The sequence below is a fragment of the Schistocerca americana genome, chromosome 3, assembly GCF_021461395.2.
Source record: "Schistocerca americana isolate TAMUIC-IGC-003095 chromosome 3, iqSchAmer2.1, whole genome shotgun sequence".
Classification (NCBI taxonomy): Eukaryota; Metazoa; Arthropoda; class Insecta; order Orthoptera; family Acrididae; genus Schistocerca; species Schistocerca americana.
In genome coordinates, this window is record NC_060121.1 from 360292435 (window position 1) to 360307377 (window position 14943).

General features: G+C 37.7%; 1 protein-coding gene across 1 annotated transcript in view; it reads left to right on the plus strand.

The window, feature by feature from the left end:
• LOC124605844 (calpain-7-like) overlaps positions 1-3499 on the plus strand; it is a 98625-nt gene extending 95126 nt beyond the window's left edge. The window contains exon 12 of the mRNA XM_047137775.1: positions 985-3499. Coding sequence (XP_046993731.1) covers positions 985-1129 — 145 coding nt within the window. The 3' untranslated portion in view covers positions 1130-3499. The remainder of the gene's footprint in view (positions 1-984) is intronic.
• Positions 3500-14943: the final 11444 nt, after the last annotated feature.

Here is a 14943-nt window from a genome sequence, read left to right on the forward strand (position 1 = left end):
TGCCCTTCTGTCTGCTCTGCCTGTGTAGCCCCTGCAAAGCATATCAGTACTAGCCACACAACATGCCTGTCTTGCACAGCAACATATGAGTCAAAGGTTGAGAACACTTTTGTACCCTTGTCTTCTCCCCAATGGGAGCTAGGAGGTTCTACCCCCACAGTGCTGATTCTCATTTATGATTCTGTGTAACATATTATTTGATGAGTAGATTGATAATATCAAATAATATGTTGCACAGACTCTGACTTATTCACATTTTCTACACAGTAATGGAATCTATGTAAATAAGTGTTGTAAATTGCTTGTTGTCTAGTGATGCTTTGCTACATTTACATGTTTGCGACAAGTATGGTATTGTTTCATAAATGAAAACATGTTTAATATTTTTAACTTATTCCCTAATCACGAGGACCATTTCACTTAAAGTCTGTGGAAGTAATAATTTCATCTCTTTCTTTGTTTAACATATTTATTTCTTTGTTATGTTTTACATTACTGAGGCTCTCCTTAGTATGAATCTATGGAATAAAAGTATATCCAATCTAATCTAAAATTAAATTAAATTTAATTTAATTTAAGAAGTAGGTATAAAATATATGATAAACGTGGCTTCTTTTACTGAAGAGAGAAGATAAGTTGTTAATAAACTCAAAGACAATCAAGTAATATTAATTTTGAATGTATTATAACATTTATTTCATGTTCCATTCGGATATTGTTACACAATTTGTTGACTGATCATAATAAAGTGATAAACATATAGCAAAAATTGGGTTGAAATGTAAGAATGTATTATTAACATGGAAATAAGTTAATCCAGTTAATATGCTCCATTATTTAACATACCCAGCCATCATTTTCAAAAGCCAATGTGTATAATTAATTATTATATGTCGTTTATGAGTTGTTTTCAAGGTAGATAGTAATCATCTTGTGTAGAATTCTGTATTAGAGTGCTGACAATGTTTTTTTTTCCCCCTCCAGATCGGGATTTGTGGTGCTTGACTTACAAGATGTTCCTGCTGGCACATACAATATTATTCCAGCCACCTTCTTGTCTAGGCAGGAAGGACCATTCTTTCTCACTGTGAAATCTTCTTCACCTTTTAAACTGTCACACTTACAGTGAAAAAGAAACATTTGCTGTCCCTTCTGATACTATGCACAAATCCAGTTTGCATTTAAATTTTTAACGCACATTAGTGCAGCAGATATTATTTTTAACAGATGATTTATACTCTGGCGGCTTAACATAAAAATAACATTTTACGACTGCTTAGTAATTCTGTATTTTCATGATCATTACACACAATTAAAAGAAAAGAAGACACACAGTCTCTCATGTGTGAATTTGATAATAGTATAAACTGTTGTGTATATCTGTTTATTTTGGAGTGACATCTAGAAACATTTTCATATTTGGAAGTAATAAGCCTATATGCAACTCTGTTGCATACTTCATTTTGGACAACATGAATTTCCTTTACGTTTTATGATTTCAGAATGTTGATTCATATCTGTAAGTATCTGCTACATGTTTCAATTTTATCTTAGTTTTGATGTTTCTTTGTTGGAACAGATTCACAGGTACTTTCAAGTGCAAAAAAGTGCCAATATTCTTGCCTGTCATTTGGTTGATACAAAAAGCATAATTATTTTAACTGATCCTGATAACTGAAAGCAATTTCTTAAGGTGTTTGTTGTACTTATTTTTAATGCACACTGTACAACTCCATAGTAAGTTTTGTAGGGAGGGTGGCATCCACCAGAAAAGCCAACTGTTGTCTGGATTAAGCTGGTATGCTACAAGAAACCGAAGTGGCAAGCATTTTTTATCCTTATTATGAAATGTTACAAACAGTTGATTGTTTTCGTTTATGTACTAGCATCAAGAATGTATACAAACTTATTTTTCATTCTGAGGTTTCTCTGTGCCCCTTGAATGTTATCTGTTCCCCCTTCGAGAACATTTTAATATGTGCACAAACAATATCCACTGTTACTTTACAGTATTACTCATTGTAACTTCTGTATTTTGCTGTACAATGTGTAATCACATTATGGTCATGAATATACATGGACAATCCTTGGATTTCTTTTCTGTACACACTTTAAAATTGTTTTCAGAGCATTTGTATATTATGGTGACACTGATTCCCCCAAAGTTATAAGTAATGCTCAGAGTAATTTAGTTTACTTGATGTACATTTTTTGTAATCTCAAATGTACTGTGGAATTTTCCTTCGGAATTTAAAAAAATATCATTGTCATTTAGTTGCCAGTGCTGATGATTTGAGTGAATGGATCAATTAATTATAATATGTGAAATGCTGCGAATGTCTACAGCTTATGAGTCATCATTTCATTTGCCATAATATAGGGATTTTGTTGCACTTTCTTTCCTCACCAAATGTTTTTAGTGGGGCTTGTCTGTATTAGTGTACTACCTTATGTGTTCTTACATAAAAATTCCTAATTATTGTTTCATTTTTTGTTTAAATGATTGAAACTAAAAAAAAACTTAAAAACAACTATGCAGCATTTGTAGATGTTCAGTGTACAGGCTGCTTATGAATGAATTACTTTTATGATTGCATTTCACAAGAAGTCAACTGTGTACTGTAAAGTCAGCATCAAACACTTAACTTAAGAAGAGAAAGTGTGGTACTGTTGCCAGGAAAAAGGAAACCAGAAAGAGAGAGAGAATTCCCTTAGTGTGCATTGCATTTTTGTTTCTGTTATAAAAAGATTCTTACATAATACATGTCGTGTGTGTGTGTGTGTGTGTGTTTTTTTTTGGTGGAATAACCATCGAATATTTTAGTGTCCTTGGTCAGGAGATAAAAGGCAATATTTCGAAGAAAGATAGAGGAGTATAGTTCTATTAAGGGATACCATCTGTTTTTATTTCTATACTTATTTGACTTTCATTTCAGCTTTTATTACCCTTGTTCATCCACATTGTTTAACACAGTATTGTTAGGAATTGTGTTTTGGGGATAAAATAAGAGTATAAGAAAACAATGAGAGGTACTTTCTCTGTGTTTGTCAGTCCTTCACACAGTGTTCTATTTTTCTCATTTGTCAGATATTGTAAGCTCATACAGGCAAGAAATTTCTGTAACTTTATTACATTTCACTAATTCATAAAATTAGTGAGATTTAAAAAATCAATTTTGTCTCAGTGTAACTGAAAAAGTAATGTGGAACCACATGAGGTAGAAGAGAAGACTGAATCTCAAGCTTAAAAAACATAAATGAGGAAGGATATCTTCAGTACTTGTCTGCCTTCTGGCCTTACTTTCTAAGTGACTTGTTCAGTATTAACCTTTTATTCCATCATGTCAACTCTGTCACTTCTGTCTGTCTCTTCACACACAGTGTGAGATGTATTCGTGTTTCAATGAAAAAGAAACCCCCTAATGTAAAAGGCTGCTAAGTAACTTGTTGTGGCATTTCACAAGTGTTACAAAATGTGATAGGTGTGATCATTTTAATGAAAACTTGTGATCATTTTAATGAAAACTAAGTAATACTCCCTGAATAGGTGACAGACCAGATGGCAATATCACATTCAGTGATATAGAAAACAGTGTATTAAAATTCACCAATTCTTTTTGGACTCAGAAACAGAAATATTTCTACTTGTTATATAACTTGGAATGTAATATGTTACAAAACTTAAAAAGTGAAATTGTGCTCATTGAAGACTTAAGACAGGAGGCAGAGGAGATATTTACACAGTAAAATTGCAGAACTTTGAGTTAGGGAAAATCACATTCTCTGAATGCACATTTGGTTACATTTCATTGTTCTTCCTCACTTGAGGCAGAGTAATGTGATGCAGTGGTAAGATACTAGAGCCTCAACTGAAGGATGGCAGTTCAAATCCCTATCTGGCCTGCTAGCTGTACATTTTCTATGCTTTTCATAAATTGCTTAATCCAATGCTAAGGTGGTTCCTTAGAAAAGGATGTGCTCCATTTTCCACCTTATCCTTCCCTAACCTCAATTAGAGCTCAGTCTCTGATGACCTTGTTGTCACAGGGGTGTTAAACAATAATCATTCTTCCTTACTCATATTACTTCAGAATACTCCTGACATTGTGACACTGAATCGTGAACGTCCATTTCTTCAAAAATATAACGTGACTGTAATCTCCGCAACAGGTGTAGTCTAGTGCAGCTGTGCAACAATGTAAATAGTACAGTCTGTGATAGGTCCCTTACAATTAAAATCTGCAGATTATTCTGAAAACATGTTCCAAAATTTCACACTTGAATCCAAAGATTCTTAACAAATTGTTTTTCCTCAGCTATTCCTTTTGTTGCAAGTATTAAATTCCCTATCAAATACATGACAAGGCTGGCTGATTGACACATCAGTTTGTTGCCCACAACATTCTATTGCACATTAAAGACATCAGCTGTTTCCTGAGGTTATCCATTACTGATCTTGTCTCCTTCCCAAAAAATGCATAAATTATGTGTCTACTGATAGGCATCTACCTCCTGTGACCACATTCGTAATCACTCCTGTAAATTAATTCCCTCTGAAACATCCTGTAACGGGAACCCATACAAGTTGTCAGAGGAAATGATAGTGTTAAGAGTAGCATGGCATCCTCTTATGCTAAAATTTTGTTGATTTGTTCTAAGCAATTTTTGTGAAGTATTGAGACAGCCATTTGTCAGTTCTCAGTCTCCACTATGTGGATTCATAATCAGTCAGGACTTAAACTACCTGCAGTCGTTACCCATTCTAGCCTCCATTCACCTCTAAGAGCAATTAAACTAACCAGGAAACAGCAACATATGTAACTTTTACATATTGCCAGTGACTTATATTTTAAAAATTATTTTAATGGGATTGGATATGTGATTGGAGATGTGTCTGGTAAGTAATAATTTATAATTGCCTCACATCCCACAATGAACAATTACACCAAGGAGATTTTTTTCCCTCTTTCCTGGTTTAAAAAAATGGTTAGTTAACAGTACAGTTATTTCTACCAGTATATCTTTTTATGGTCTGGATTTTTTTATGGTTGACGTTTTTGAGATTGATTAATAGAAAATAAATTTCTGTTTGTACAGGCAAGATGGCAATTTCAGTTTCATGTTGAATAAATCAATGTGTGATCTTGTCATCCATGCCTGGTTCAGTGACCTGTAGTCTTACTAGAAGTGCTTGCTGCCTAGACATAGTCCTATTGTTGTTGGAGTAAGTGTTTCTCATTTTTGCAAGATTGTTGCAGCTCTGACTACTACTAGGTTTGATGTTGGCACATTATGCACGCCTGGGCACTTGGAGAAGTATCTTACATATTTTTATTGTGAAATTGCAGTCAATCTGTATCAGGAGGATAAACATGTTTGTTTGAATTATGTGTATAATAGCTTTGAAGAAAATTTTAACTTTTTATGTTTGCCTTTACCTACCATTTTAATCATTTGGAATAATAACTAATCTGTAGTAATTTATAATATAACATTGTTACTGCTCATACAGAAAAATATAAATGTATGATGGCTGTGAACACAGTAGTTTGTAATTCTTGTAATGTAATAAAAACCTTAAAACTATTACATTATTGTTACAATATGTTGCTCAGCAGACTGTTTGTTAGTATTTATTTTATGGAATTAACTTTAAATATTTGTTATAGCAGAGAAATGTCTCTCTGATTCAAATCTAAACTATTTTTTTACATTCATGCAGAATATTGATTGAAAATGAAATACAAACCTTTTAAGTTTATTTGAAATTTGTTTATTTATTGCATGTTCCCTTCCCTACAAATTGTTAAGTATCTGGACATTTCTTCTGATAGAAGAAATTGGAAAACACCAACACTTTACATAACACACTCAAAAGCCACTTCGCAGTCCATATCTGAGGCTATAATAAATAATTCAGATGTCCTCATATTCTGTTCTAATTTCATCATAGTTCATTTTCACACATTTTTTTTACTTGAAATTATTTTGCTTATGGAATCTTTTAATATCCAGTAATATTTAACTTTGCATAGATTTGACATCAACACATTTTCATGATGCCCATCATATATGCCACTCACCCAGCTCACAAAATGGGGAGAACTAAATGAGAGCACCATATTAGGAGATATCCTGATAACGAAGTTCCCAAGATGTAGGGAAATTGCACTAGTGTCATGACTGATAACTAATCAGACAGCCACTTATCTTGGGCACTTCTTTTTTTATGTTACTAAATGCTTATCACTTCCAGCTGGAAACTGTGTTTAAGATTGAGAATTGAAAATATGTACAGCTAATTAAAAATAGTATTGTGAGAATATTAAAAATCAAACACAATCACTATCACTCAAATTTACCATTTTTCCAGAATGCACGTGTTATGTTATTCTTTTTTGGGAGTTGTTTAGCTATCATAGATTGTGGGAAAATTTTTGAATCTGTTTGATTAAGTTTCAGCGTTCAGGTATGATGGTTCCACAGGATGAAGTGTAAAAGATTTTGCAGGATGATATTATTCAATGAGTGAGTTATTTCTCCATTAGGTATGAAGTACACCTCCGTAAAGTAAGTTTCCCACTCCCACAGCTAGCATATCATATGTTGTGCAAAGAGACTGCATGTGTATGATAGTGTATGCACCATGCCACATCATTACTCTAGCAGAACTTCCCGAGGTCTCATAGTAGCTTCATAGCATTGGTTGAAAATGGAGGCTTGCATTCTGGCTCCCAGTTTGTGTGAATGCAGTCAGTGATAAAGTTTTTGAATGCACAGAACAACTGAAAATTGTCACCAGCTGTGCCAGGCCTAACATCATGTGTAAACAGATGGTGTATTGCTGGCGCAGAGACTTCGCAGCATTTTGCCAAAATGTTCATAATGAAGTAAGTGACAGGCCAGCAACCATTACAGATGACCTTGTGGAGATTGTGCAGGAACACTATATGGAGAATCATCACTTTGAAACCTTGGTACACTGCAGTCCGTTCCACAGATGCCCCCCTTCTTGTAGCATGAAATTGTCACGGAACCCATGCACGGAACCCATGTCCTGGAAATTGTGCACCGGTGTCTGCTGGATCGGTTGGCTCTAGAACACAAAGCAAAGTGCATGGGGGGCAGCTTTGACTTTTCTGCAGCTACACCATGACAACAGCAATTAATTACTGCACTGGATCTTCACAGGTAATGAGATGTGTGCAGAACACAATACCCCAGAAACCAAGCAGTACTTATTGTGTTGGTGTCACAGTATCTCTGCCTACAAAACTAAATTCAAACAGACTGTGTCAGCACAAAAAGTGTTGTGCTCAGTATACTGCCACAGATAGAGTTCTCCTCCTCAAATTCGTGACCAAAGGTGAGACAGTAAATGCAGAGTGTTACTATGAAAAAATGTGGAAGTTGCAACACGCAATTCAAAACAAGCCATGAAGGATCCATAGGCCTGCCATACACTGCACGCAGCAGAGGCCTGGTAGAGCAACAGAGTCTCTCTAGATCAGCACGCACTGCCAGCAGGAGAGACATGTTAAAGGCAATAGTGGCTCAGGACTTGGAAGCACAGAGAACCCTGCAGTGTCAACTGCAAATTTTGTCTATGCAGTTAGATTGAATTCCGACTCTGATTCATGACTTGGGAGCCTTTTGCATTTTCATAGGTGATGAGGCATTTCTGTTCTTAAAAAAACTTAATGTATCCTTACCCTAAATGCAGAGTAACTGCTAACGACAAAAATAAAGTTTTTAGCTACAAACTTTCTCATGCTCATCAAACTGTGGAGTGTGCATTTGGCATATTGAGCATTTAAACAGCCTGAGTACTAACCAGCTTCTGTCGCCAGCTCCAAATAGGTGTAGAAACATGAGTGAAGCTTTTCTTACAAGAGAAAGATATAATAAGTGTTTTAGTTCACCAGAAGGTTGCGTTCAGTGGCAGTATGCAAACTTAAGTGAAAACTTAATATCATAACTATTAAATGTTTATTGTGAAGATGCGTATAAAGTAAATAAATAAATCAAATAATAAGTAAAACTCACAGTAGTTGTAATGCAATTCCTCTGCCACCTCCTTCCAGTTTCTTGTTTATTATTTCATTGAAAAAATCTGTACTTGCTTGAGTATTGCCACAGGTATCAAAGTTTCACATATTAATTATATGCCAAAACATGCATCTCTTTGTGTTCTATCATTTGCCAAAATCTTGTTTCAGTATCTGAAATCTTTTGAGATATGATTGATTTATGAATATTTCATTCTGGCTTTTTCACTGGTATGACCTTTCAGGACAGAGCACTTTACATACAATCGATGTTCTCGAGACTGGAGACAAATAGTGGTATCTTTCTAAGTTTAAACAATATTTCAATATTTTTAGCTACATATCACCTAACATGCAACAAACACAAATTCATAGGGACGCCTATTTTTCAATGCAAACTTTGAGAATTTCTTCTAGTAATTTATATGATCTTGAAATATCATAATTACTATGACCATTAATGAAATGAAACACAGTTTGTCACGAAGCCAACAAACTTAAGCTATGAGATGTGTGACAATCAAATTTTTTAAAATGAATAGTTTCTTTTCAGTCATTTGAGAGTGATTGCAAATCAGCTTGTGTGCCTTGGGTTCACACAGAGAAGTCAGCCTGTTAGCTACTGTGGTGAAGCAATGGCTACCAAGAGGATGCGCAGGCACTGGCAGATAGAGGAAAGACTGTGCAACTTGGACAAGGGGACTGAGGGCTGCCCAGCTATTGTCCTGCCCTGCTCCTTGGCTGTGTGCTGTGTGTGGTTCCTGATTGGAAAGCATTCTTTACTAAAGCCTCTACTACATGCAGTGTGTGACAGGCATTAGTGCTGGTGTTGTCTTACTGTACGATAACGCTCAGCACCATGCAGCTTGATGGACAACAGAGCTACTGCATTCATCCTGCACCCTGGACTTTGCTTCCAGTGATTTCAATCTGTTACAGAATGCCAGAGTCAGCATTTTAGAGAGGCAGCGATAATTGTCACACAGTGGTTCCAACCCCAGGCAGCAGAGTTCTAAGACATAGCGATACAGAAGTTGATCCCGCTGTACCACGGATGCCTGAATTCTGCTGTGAATATGTTGAAAACTAGCTCAACAGTTCCTGTATGTGTTCCAATAAATCTTCCAATTAAATTGTGTCTTGTTTCTGTTCACGATCTGAGGGAAACTTACTTTCTGGATGTGCCTCGTATATGTAGACTGGCTACAGACAACTCAAGATTGATCCATAGTGCTCAGAGCCATTGAACTCAAGATTGATCAGGCTGACCAGTAAACAGAACCATGCCCACTGCATGTGGTGGCATCAATGAATTCACAGTTATGCTGTTTAGTTAAAGGAAACAAGATTGTTTCAACATCTCAGAGAGGAGAAGAACTGGGCGGGAAATCTGCTTTAAGGACCATTGCATCAGGTCAATTGCCTTGATCACTTCTCGGAAACCATAGAGAACTTAAAGGTAGGCATCACTCTCCCAGTGAGCCCCATGCCTTTAATCACTGCCTTCTCACTTGACTCTTTTTACTCATACCAACTCTGTGGCCACTTCAGTACACTTGTTGAGGAATCTGCTTTTCCAACCAAAGCCATGTCTCTTATTGTATAGAGTTGATTACCAAACATCTAACAGACACATCTTCAGTGACCTAGATAGTCTTACACTTATCTGCCAGTACATAAACTTCCCAGTGGTATTTGTGATTAACAACAAAAATGCATTTAGGATTAACACTGCAATTCACAGTCACAATACTGGAAGTAGTAATAATTTCCATATGCACAAAGCTTTGCTGTCTGGTGTTTAGAAATGAGTTTTACATTATGGGGAACAAGTCTATTACTGGTTATGGACAGACATTGGGCAGGAAATTGAAAATCACTGGATATTCAAAAGCAAAGTAGAAGAAGAGCTCATTAGCCACATCTACAGATTTTCAGAATATTTCACCTTTAGTATGTAAATTCTGTTCGTCTCCAATGTTCACAATTAAAAGATCTGTACTTTTCCACATTATAGACAGCTTATCATAATCTGTTAAGTTACATAAATGCTATGTTTCAAATATTTGATAAAACCAGCAGCTAAACATTATAAGAGAAGTATCAATGTCAATTTTTTTCCAAAGTAACTGTTTACTCCTAAAATATATATAAAGTAATCTAGAAATAATTTGCATAATTACCAGTGACAGTAGACTAGCACTGGTAATAAGTTTTCATTAGTATACTTTAAGGAAGTAGCCTACAATGGCTGCATCTGCCTGTTAATGCATAACTTAACTTGTTCATCATCCCAGAAAGCTCACCACAATAATGGTGTTTATGGAACATGATGTGTTACTGAATGAATGGTTAGACACTAGACTCGCATTCGGGAGGACGACGGTTCAATCCCGCATCCGGCCATTCTGATTTAGGTTTTCCGTGATTTTCCTGAATCGCTCCAGGCAAGTGCCGGGATGGTTCCTTTGAAAGGGCACGGCCGACTTCCTTCCCCGTCCTTCCCTAATCCGATGAGACCGATGACCTCACTGTCTGGTCTCCTTCCCCAAAACAGCCCAACCCAACTTAATTTCAATAACAAAAGCTTTACACATGTTGAAAAACTGTAAAGTCATCAGTAAATGCTCTTTAGTACACCGTCCATCTACAATTTCAATAATCTGTTAGCATAACTGCAACTAAAATGGGAAGATAGTGGAGCTCTGTTGGAACACACTGATGCCAATTCCATCTGTGTACATCGAACAGTTGTGAGTTTGAGTGATTTAAATGAAATGTAAGATTATGTGTATTTGAAGTGGGATGTGGCAACTCTGTTCTGCACCTCCATGTGCTCCTGCTGAAATGCCAATCCTTAAGAAATTTTTAGCAGGGTACAGTGAGCATTCTTACCATCGAGAACTGACTCCCTGTTATGGGGTGCAGAAGCCAGCACACCCCTTGTTTGCCACTGCTTACTAAACATAACAGAGTACACAGATAAGTACATGCAGAGGAAGGTCAGGTCAATTAGTAAGAGCAGCAGCGTACTTGCTTGCTATCTGTAATGGATCGTGCAAGTGTAGATAGGTTAATAGTGGGTAACATGCTGTTTCATGTCATTATGATAGCCATCTGTTAGCCATAAAGAGGTCATTCCAAATTGAGCGGCAGTGCCATGTGCTGTTGCACAGCCCCCTCTGCTGCACTCTGTCAATGCTGACTGGGCACAGCAGCAGTCCCAGGTTGGCTGCAGCTGTAGCTTCTTCCCCGGCATCATCCCTATTACCCATGTCATGGGCTGCAGCCACCTCTTTATCATCCAGTGCTTTGCTGATGGGGAAGCTCTGCTTGTGAAGCTTCACTGTCAGCTGTGCCATCCAGCTCTTTGGGCACTACTTCTGCTTCTGCTCTATCTTCTCCAAGGTGAGCTCAGGTGCCAAGGGCAACTGTGCAGTGTTTTAGAAGATTTCCCCACAGATACCTTCTATCTTGCTGTGCTGCTTCCACTGGATATTGGCCACAGTGTCAGCCACCCATCTTGCGGCATCTGTGGCGGTCAATGTTGTCTTCTCCATCAGTCTGAGTGGCCGGCCAATGAAGACAAAGATAGGTGTCTGCTGCCTGGTGGTGTGTTTCCTTTCCTTCTGCTCTGGGAAAGTGACAGAGGGAGGCTCCTCTCCTTTTGTTGCAGCTCAGAAGTCATGCGAAGGAGTAGCACATTGTTACCGCAGCTGGTGGGATGCTACCTCCATCTCAGCAGCTGAGGTGGCTCAGAATGCTGTGATCTCTGCTACCATGCCAGCTTTGTAGTCCACAGTTGCCCACCCATGATATGGTGCAGCATGGTGTGCATGTCATCATCCTACTAGTGCCTCTTCTCAGTCACAGGCAGTGTCTCCCACCCTCACATTTTTTTTCCTGTTGCACTAGCTTCAAGTTTTACTGAGATGGTTGCAGTCCCTGAAACCTGGACAGCCTCACCAGTTGGCAACATGGGGATCACCACAGCAGGTACACATTAGTGTCTCTCCTTTGTTATGGCTGCAGGCACTGCAGTTGTGCTCGCCTGAGCACTTGACCCATTTGTGACATTGTGCCAGTGCTTGGTAATGTGTCCTTGTTGGCACTTTAAATACTGGGGCTTATGGTCAAGACCTGGTAGGAGAGCTTCCATCTTCACAGGAAAGCCAGAAGCTTCATGATTTGAAGATGTCACTGCTGTTGGACACATTGATGACAAACAATGGCGGCCTCTTCTTGTTTGTTCAATTATGCAACTTGATTGCTTCATCCTGGAAGCCAGCACTAATGACCCTTACTGGACTGCCCATATCGTCATAAATCCAAGGCAGCCCCATGAGGAGTGCTGTGGTTGCCTCCTCTTCCTGCTTTAATGTTGTCATCTTCTTCATGGGCACCTCTACGATGTGGGTGACCACAGCACTCTTGAGTGCCCAGTAGTCAGCCAAACTCACTGCCTGTTGTTCAGTCCTAGCATCAAGCATTGGAGTCAACAGACTAGATGCCAACTTTTGTGCTTGCTGAAACTGGCTATCTTGTCATATGATCTGTCCATCCTGTACCTCTGCATTGAATATATGGATGAGGGAAATGTGTGTGGTTATCTTCTGTCGTCTGCTGAACAACAAACTCACTGAGTTGCATGATGGAAGGCACTTCCACTGTCTCAGTTTTCTCCCATCTGCCTCATCTGCCCATGATGTGGTGCAAACATCCGACATACACTAGTGTTGTAAGAATGACATGACAATTTACTTTGCACCAATGCCACAGCGCGAGCACGCCTTTTCAGCTCTCTGTCAATCCAAGCTCAAGAGTGTGCAATGGCAGTGATTGCTCACCTTTACTGCTCAGGCTGAACTATTGATCAGTTAGCCCATCAGTTGTAGGTTTAATAGGAAGATTAGCAAATGTTGCAAGTTTAGCAGCTAACAGTAGTTTTGATCCCCCGGGGTATCATGCGACATGGAGAATGAGAAGTTGCCACCACCTCCAAAACTTACACCACCGTGAATGTCAAGTATTTTTCTTTGCTTTTGCTTGGTGTCCAAAACCTGCCTTGTTGTTGTTGTTGTTGTTGTTGTTGTGGTCTTCAGTTTGAAGACTGGTTTAATGCAGCTCTCTATGCTATTCTGTCCAGTGCTCTTTGTCTCCCAATAACTGCTGCAAACTACATCCATTTGAACCTGCTTCCCTCCACAATTATTAGTCCTCCACCCTTCCCTCCAATAGTAAACTGATGATTCCTTGTTGTCTCAGAATGTGTCCTATCAACTGATCCCTTTTTTTAGTTAAGTTACACCACAAATTTCTTTTCTCCCCAGTTCTGTTTTGTACTTCCTCATCAGTCCTGTGATTTCCTCATCTAATACTCGGCATTCTTCTACAGCATCACATTTCAAAAGATTCTATTCTCTTCTGAACTGAACTCTAAATTTATCTGCGAAGGTTGACCATTTCTTTAATCACATTATCAATATGAACCAGATCTGGTGCTGATTCATCTTTGTTTTCAGTTGTGAAAAAAATGGACACAGTTTTTCAAGACGCCACTTAAAATTTTTGTGAAATTTCATTCTAAGATGGTCGAATAATTCTCACAGCATCCAAAACATTGAATTTCTTCCAAATGTCTTTAACAGAGAGCTCGTTGTTTTGCCACAAAGCTTCATGTAGATGCACAAACAATCATTTTGTGTAGTAAACTTTAGATACGTTAAGGACTCCCTGGTCAGTCGGTTGAAGTGAGCCTAGCTATATTCAATGGCAAAAATATAACTTTCATATGTCAGTTGAAATTAGAGTAACAGGAGGATGACCTAGTGTGTTGTTGATTAATAGCATCATTTTAAATTTGATTTGTTTTAATTAAATAACATTCGACTTCAGATATGAAGTGATGACCAAACACATCCTCAAAAAGGAAAGCTGCCACCCAAGCTTTAGCATTCAACTTCCAAGTCATGGGCAACCCAGTTTTAGATGTATTTTTTAAAGCTCTTGAATTTTCTGAGCAATAAACTAAGAGAAGTTTTAGTTTACAATCACCAGCTTCATTCATGCCAAGTACCACTCTCAATCAATCTTTGGCAGCTTTAAAATCTGGAAAGGTTTTCTCTTCATTTGCAATAAGATTTCTTTCAGACATCTTCTTCAAGAACAGACCACGTTCTTGTATTTCTGGTATAGCCTCCTTATTCTATCAATGCTTTGAGTTTCTCTGGTTAGAGTGACACATCTCTTTATAAGCACTTGTTGCCTCTCCACTTTCTGCAATGCTGTGCCAATTAAGTTGACTTTTGAATTGGCTAAATCAACCATTACTAGCTTTAAACATTTTATCTTTGCCCACCTTCCCAGCTGCTTCTCTCAGTCTCTTTAAAATCAGCTTACATTGAGAGCACACCATGTTCTGCTCAACAGTTTAATTTTTCACTCTCATGTGATTATCACACCATAGTTCGAACATTATTTCCATATGGGCAATAATCCCATGACATTTACGAATGATACTTGAATTCAAAAACTGAGCATTTTTCACAGCTTCAAAAATTTTTCCTTTACTTTTCATAATTGTTCTGACTGTTGATTCCGGTAGATCAAACTTCTTCGCCAATTCATAAATTTTAATTTTTGAATCAAAATCTTTGATAATATTAAGTTTGAAATCCAAAGATAACGATTTTCTTTTCTTGCTTGATGCAAATGAGTCAGTACTGCTTCGTTTGGATGATGTAGTTAGAATCTATCAATCAAGCAAGCTCTGTAGATAAAATTATTCCACACAAAACCTGTCTGATCCTGATATACGCTTAACACTGTGTGGGCGGAGTGATGGAATAGAACTGTATGGTGCTAAGGCAGATAAATTACATAGCTCTGTATTTGC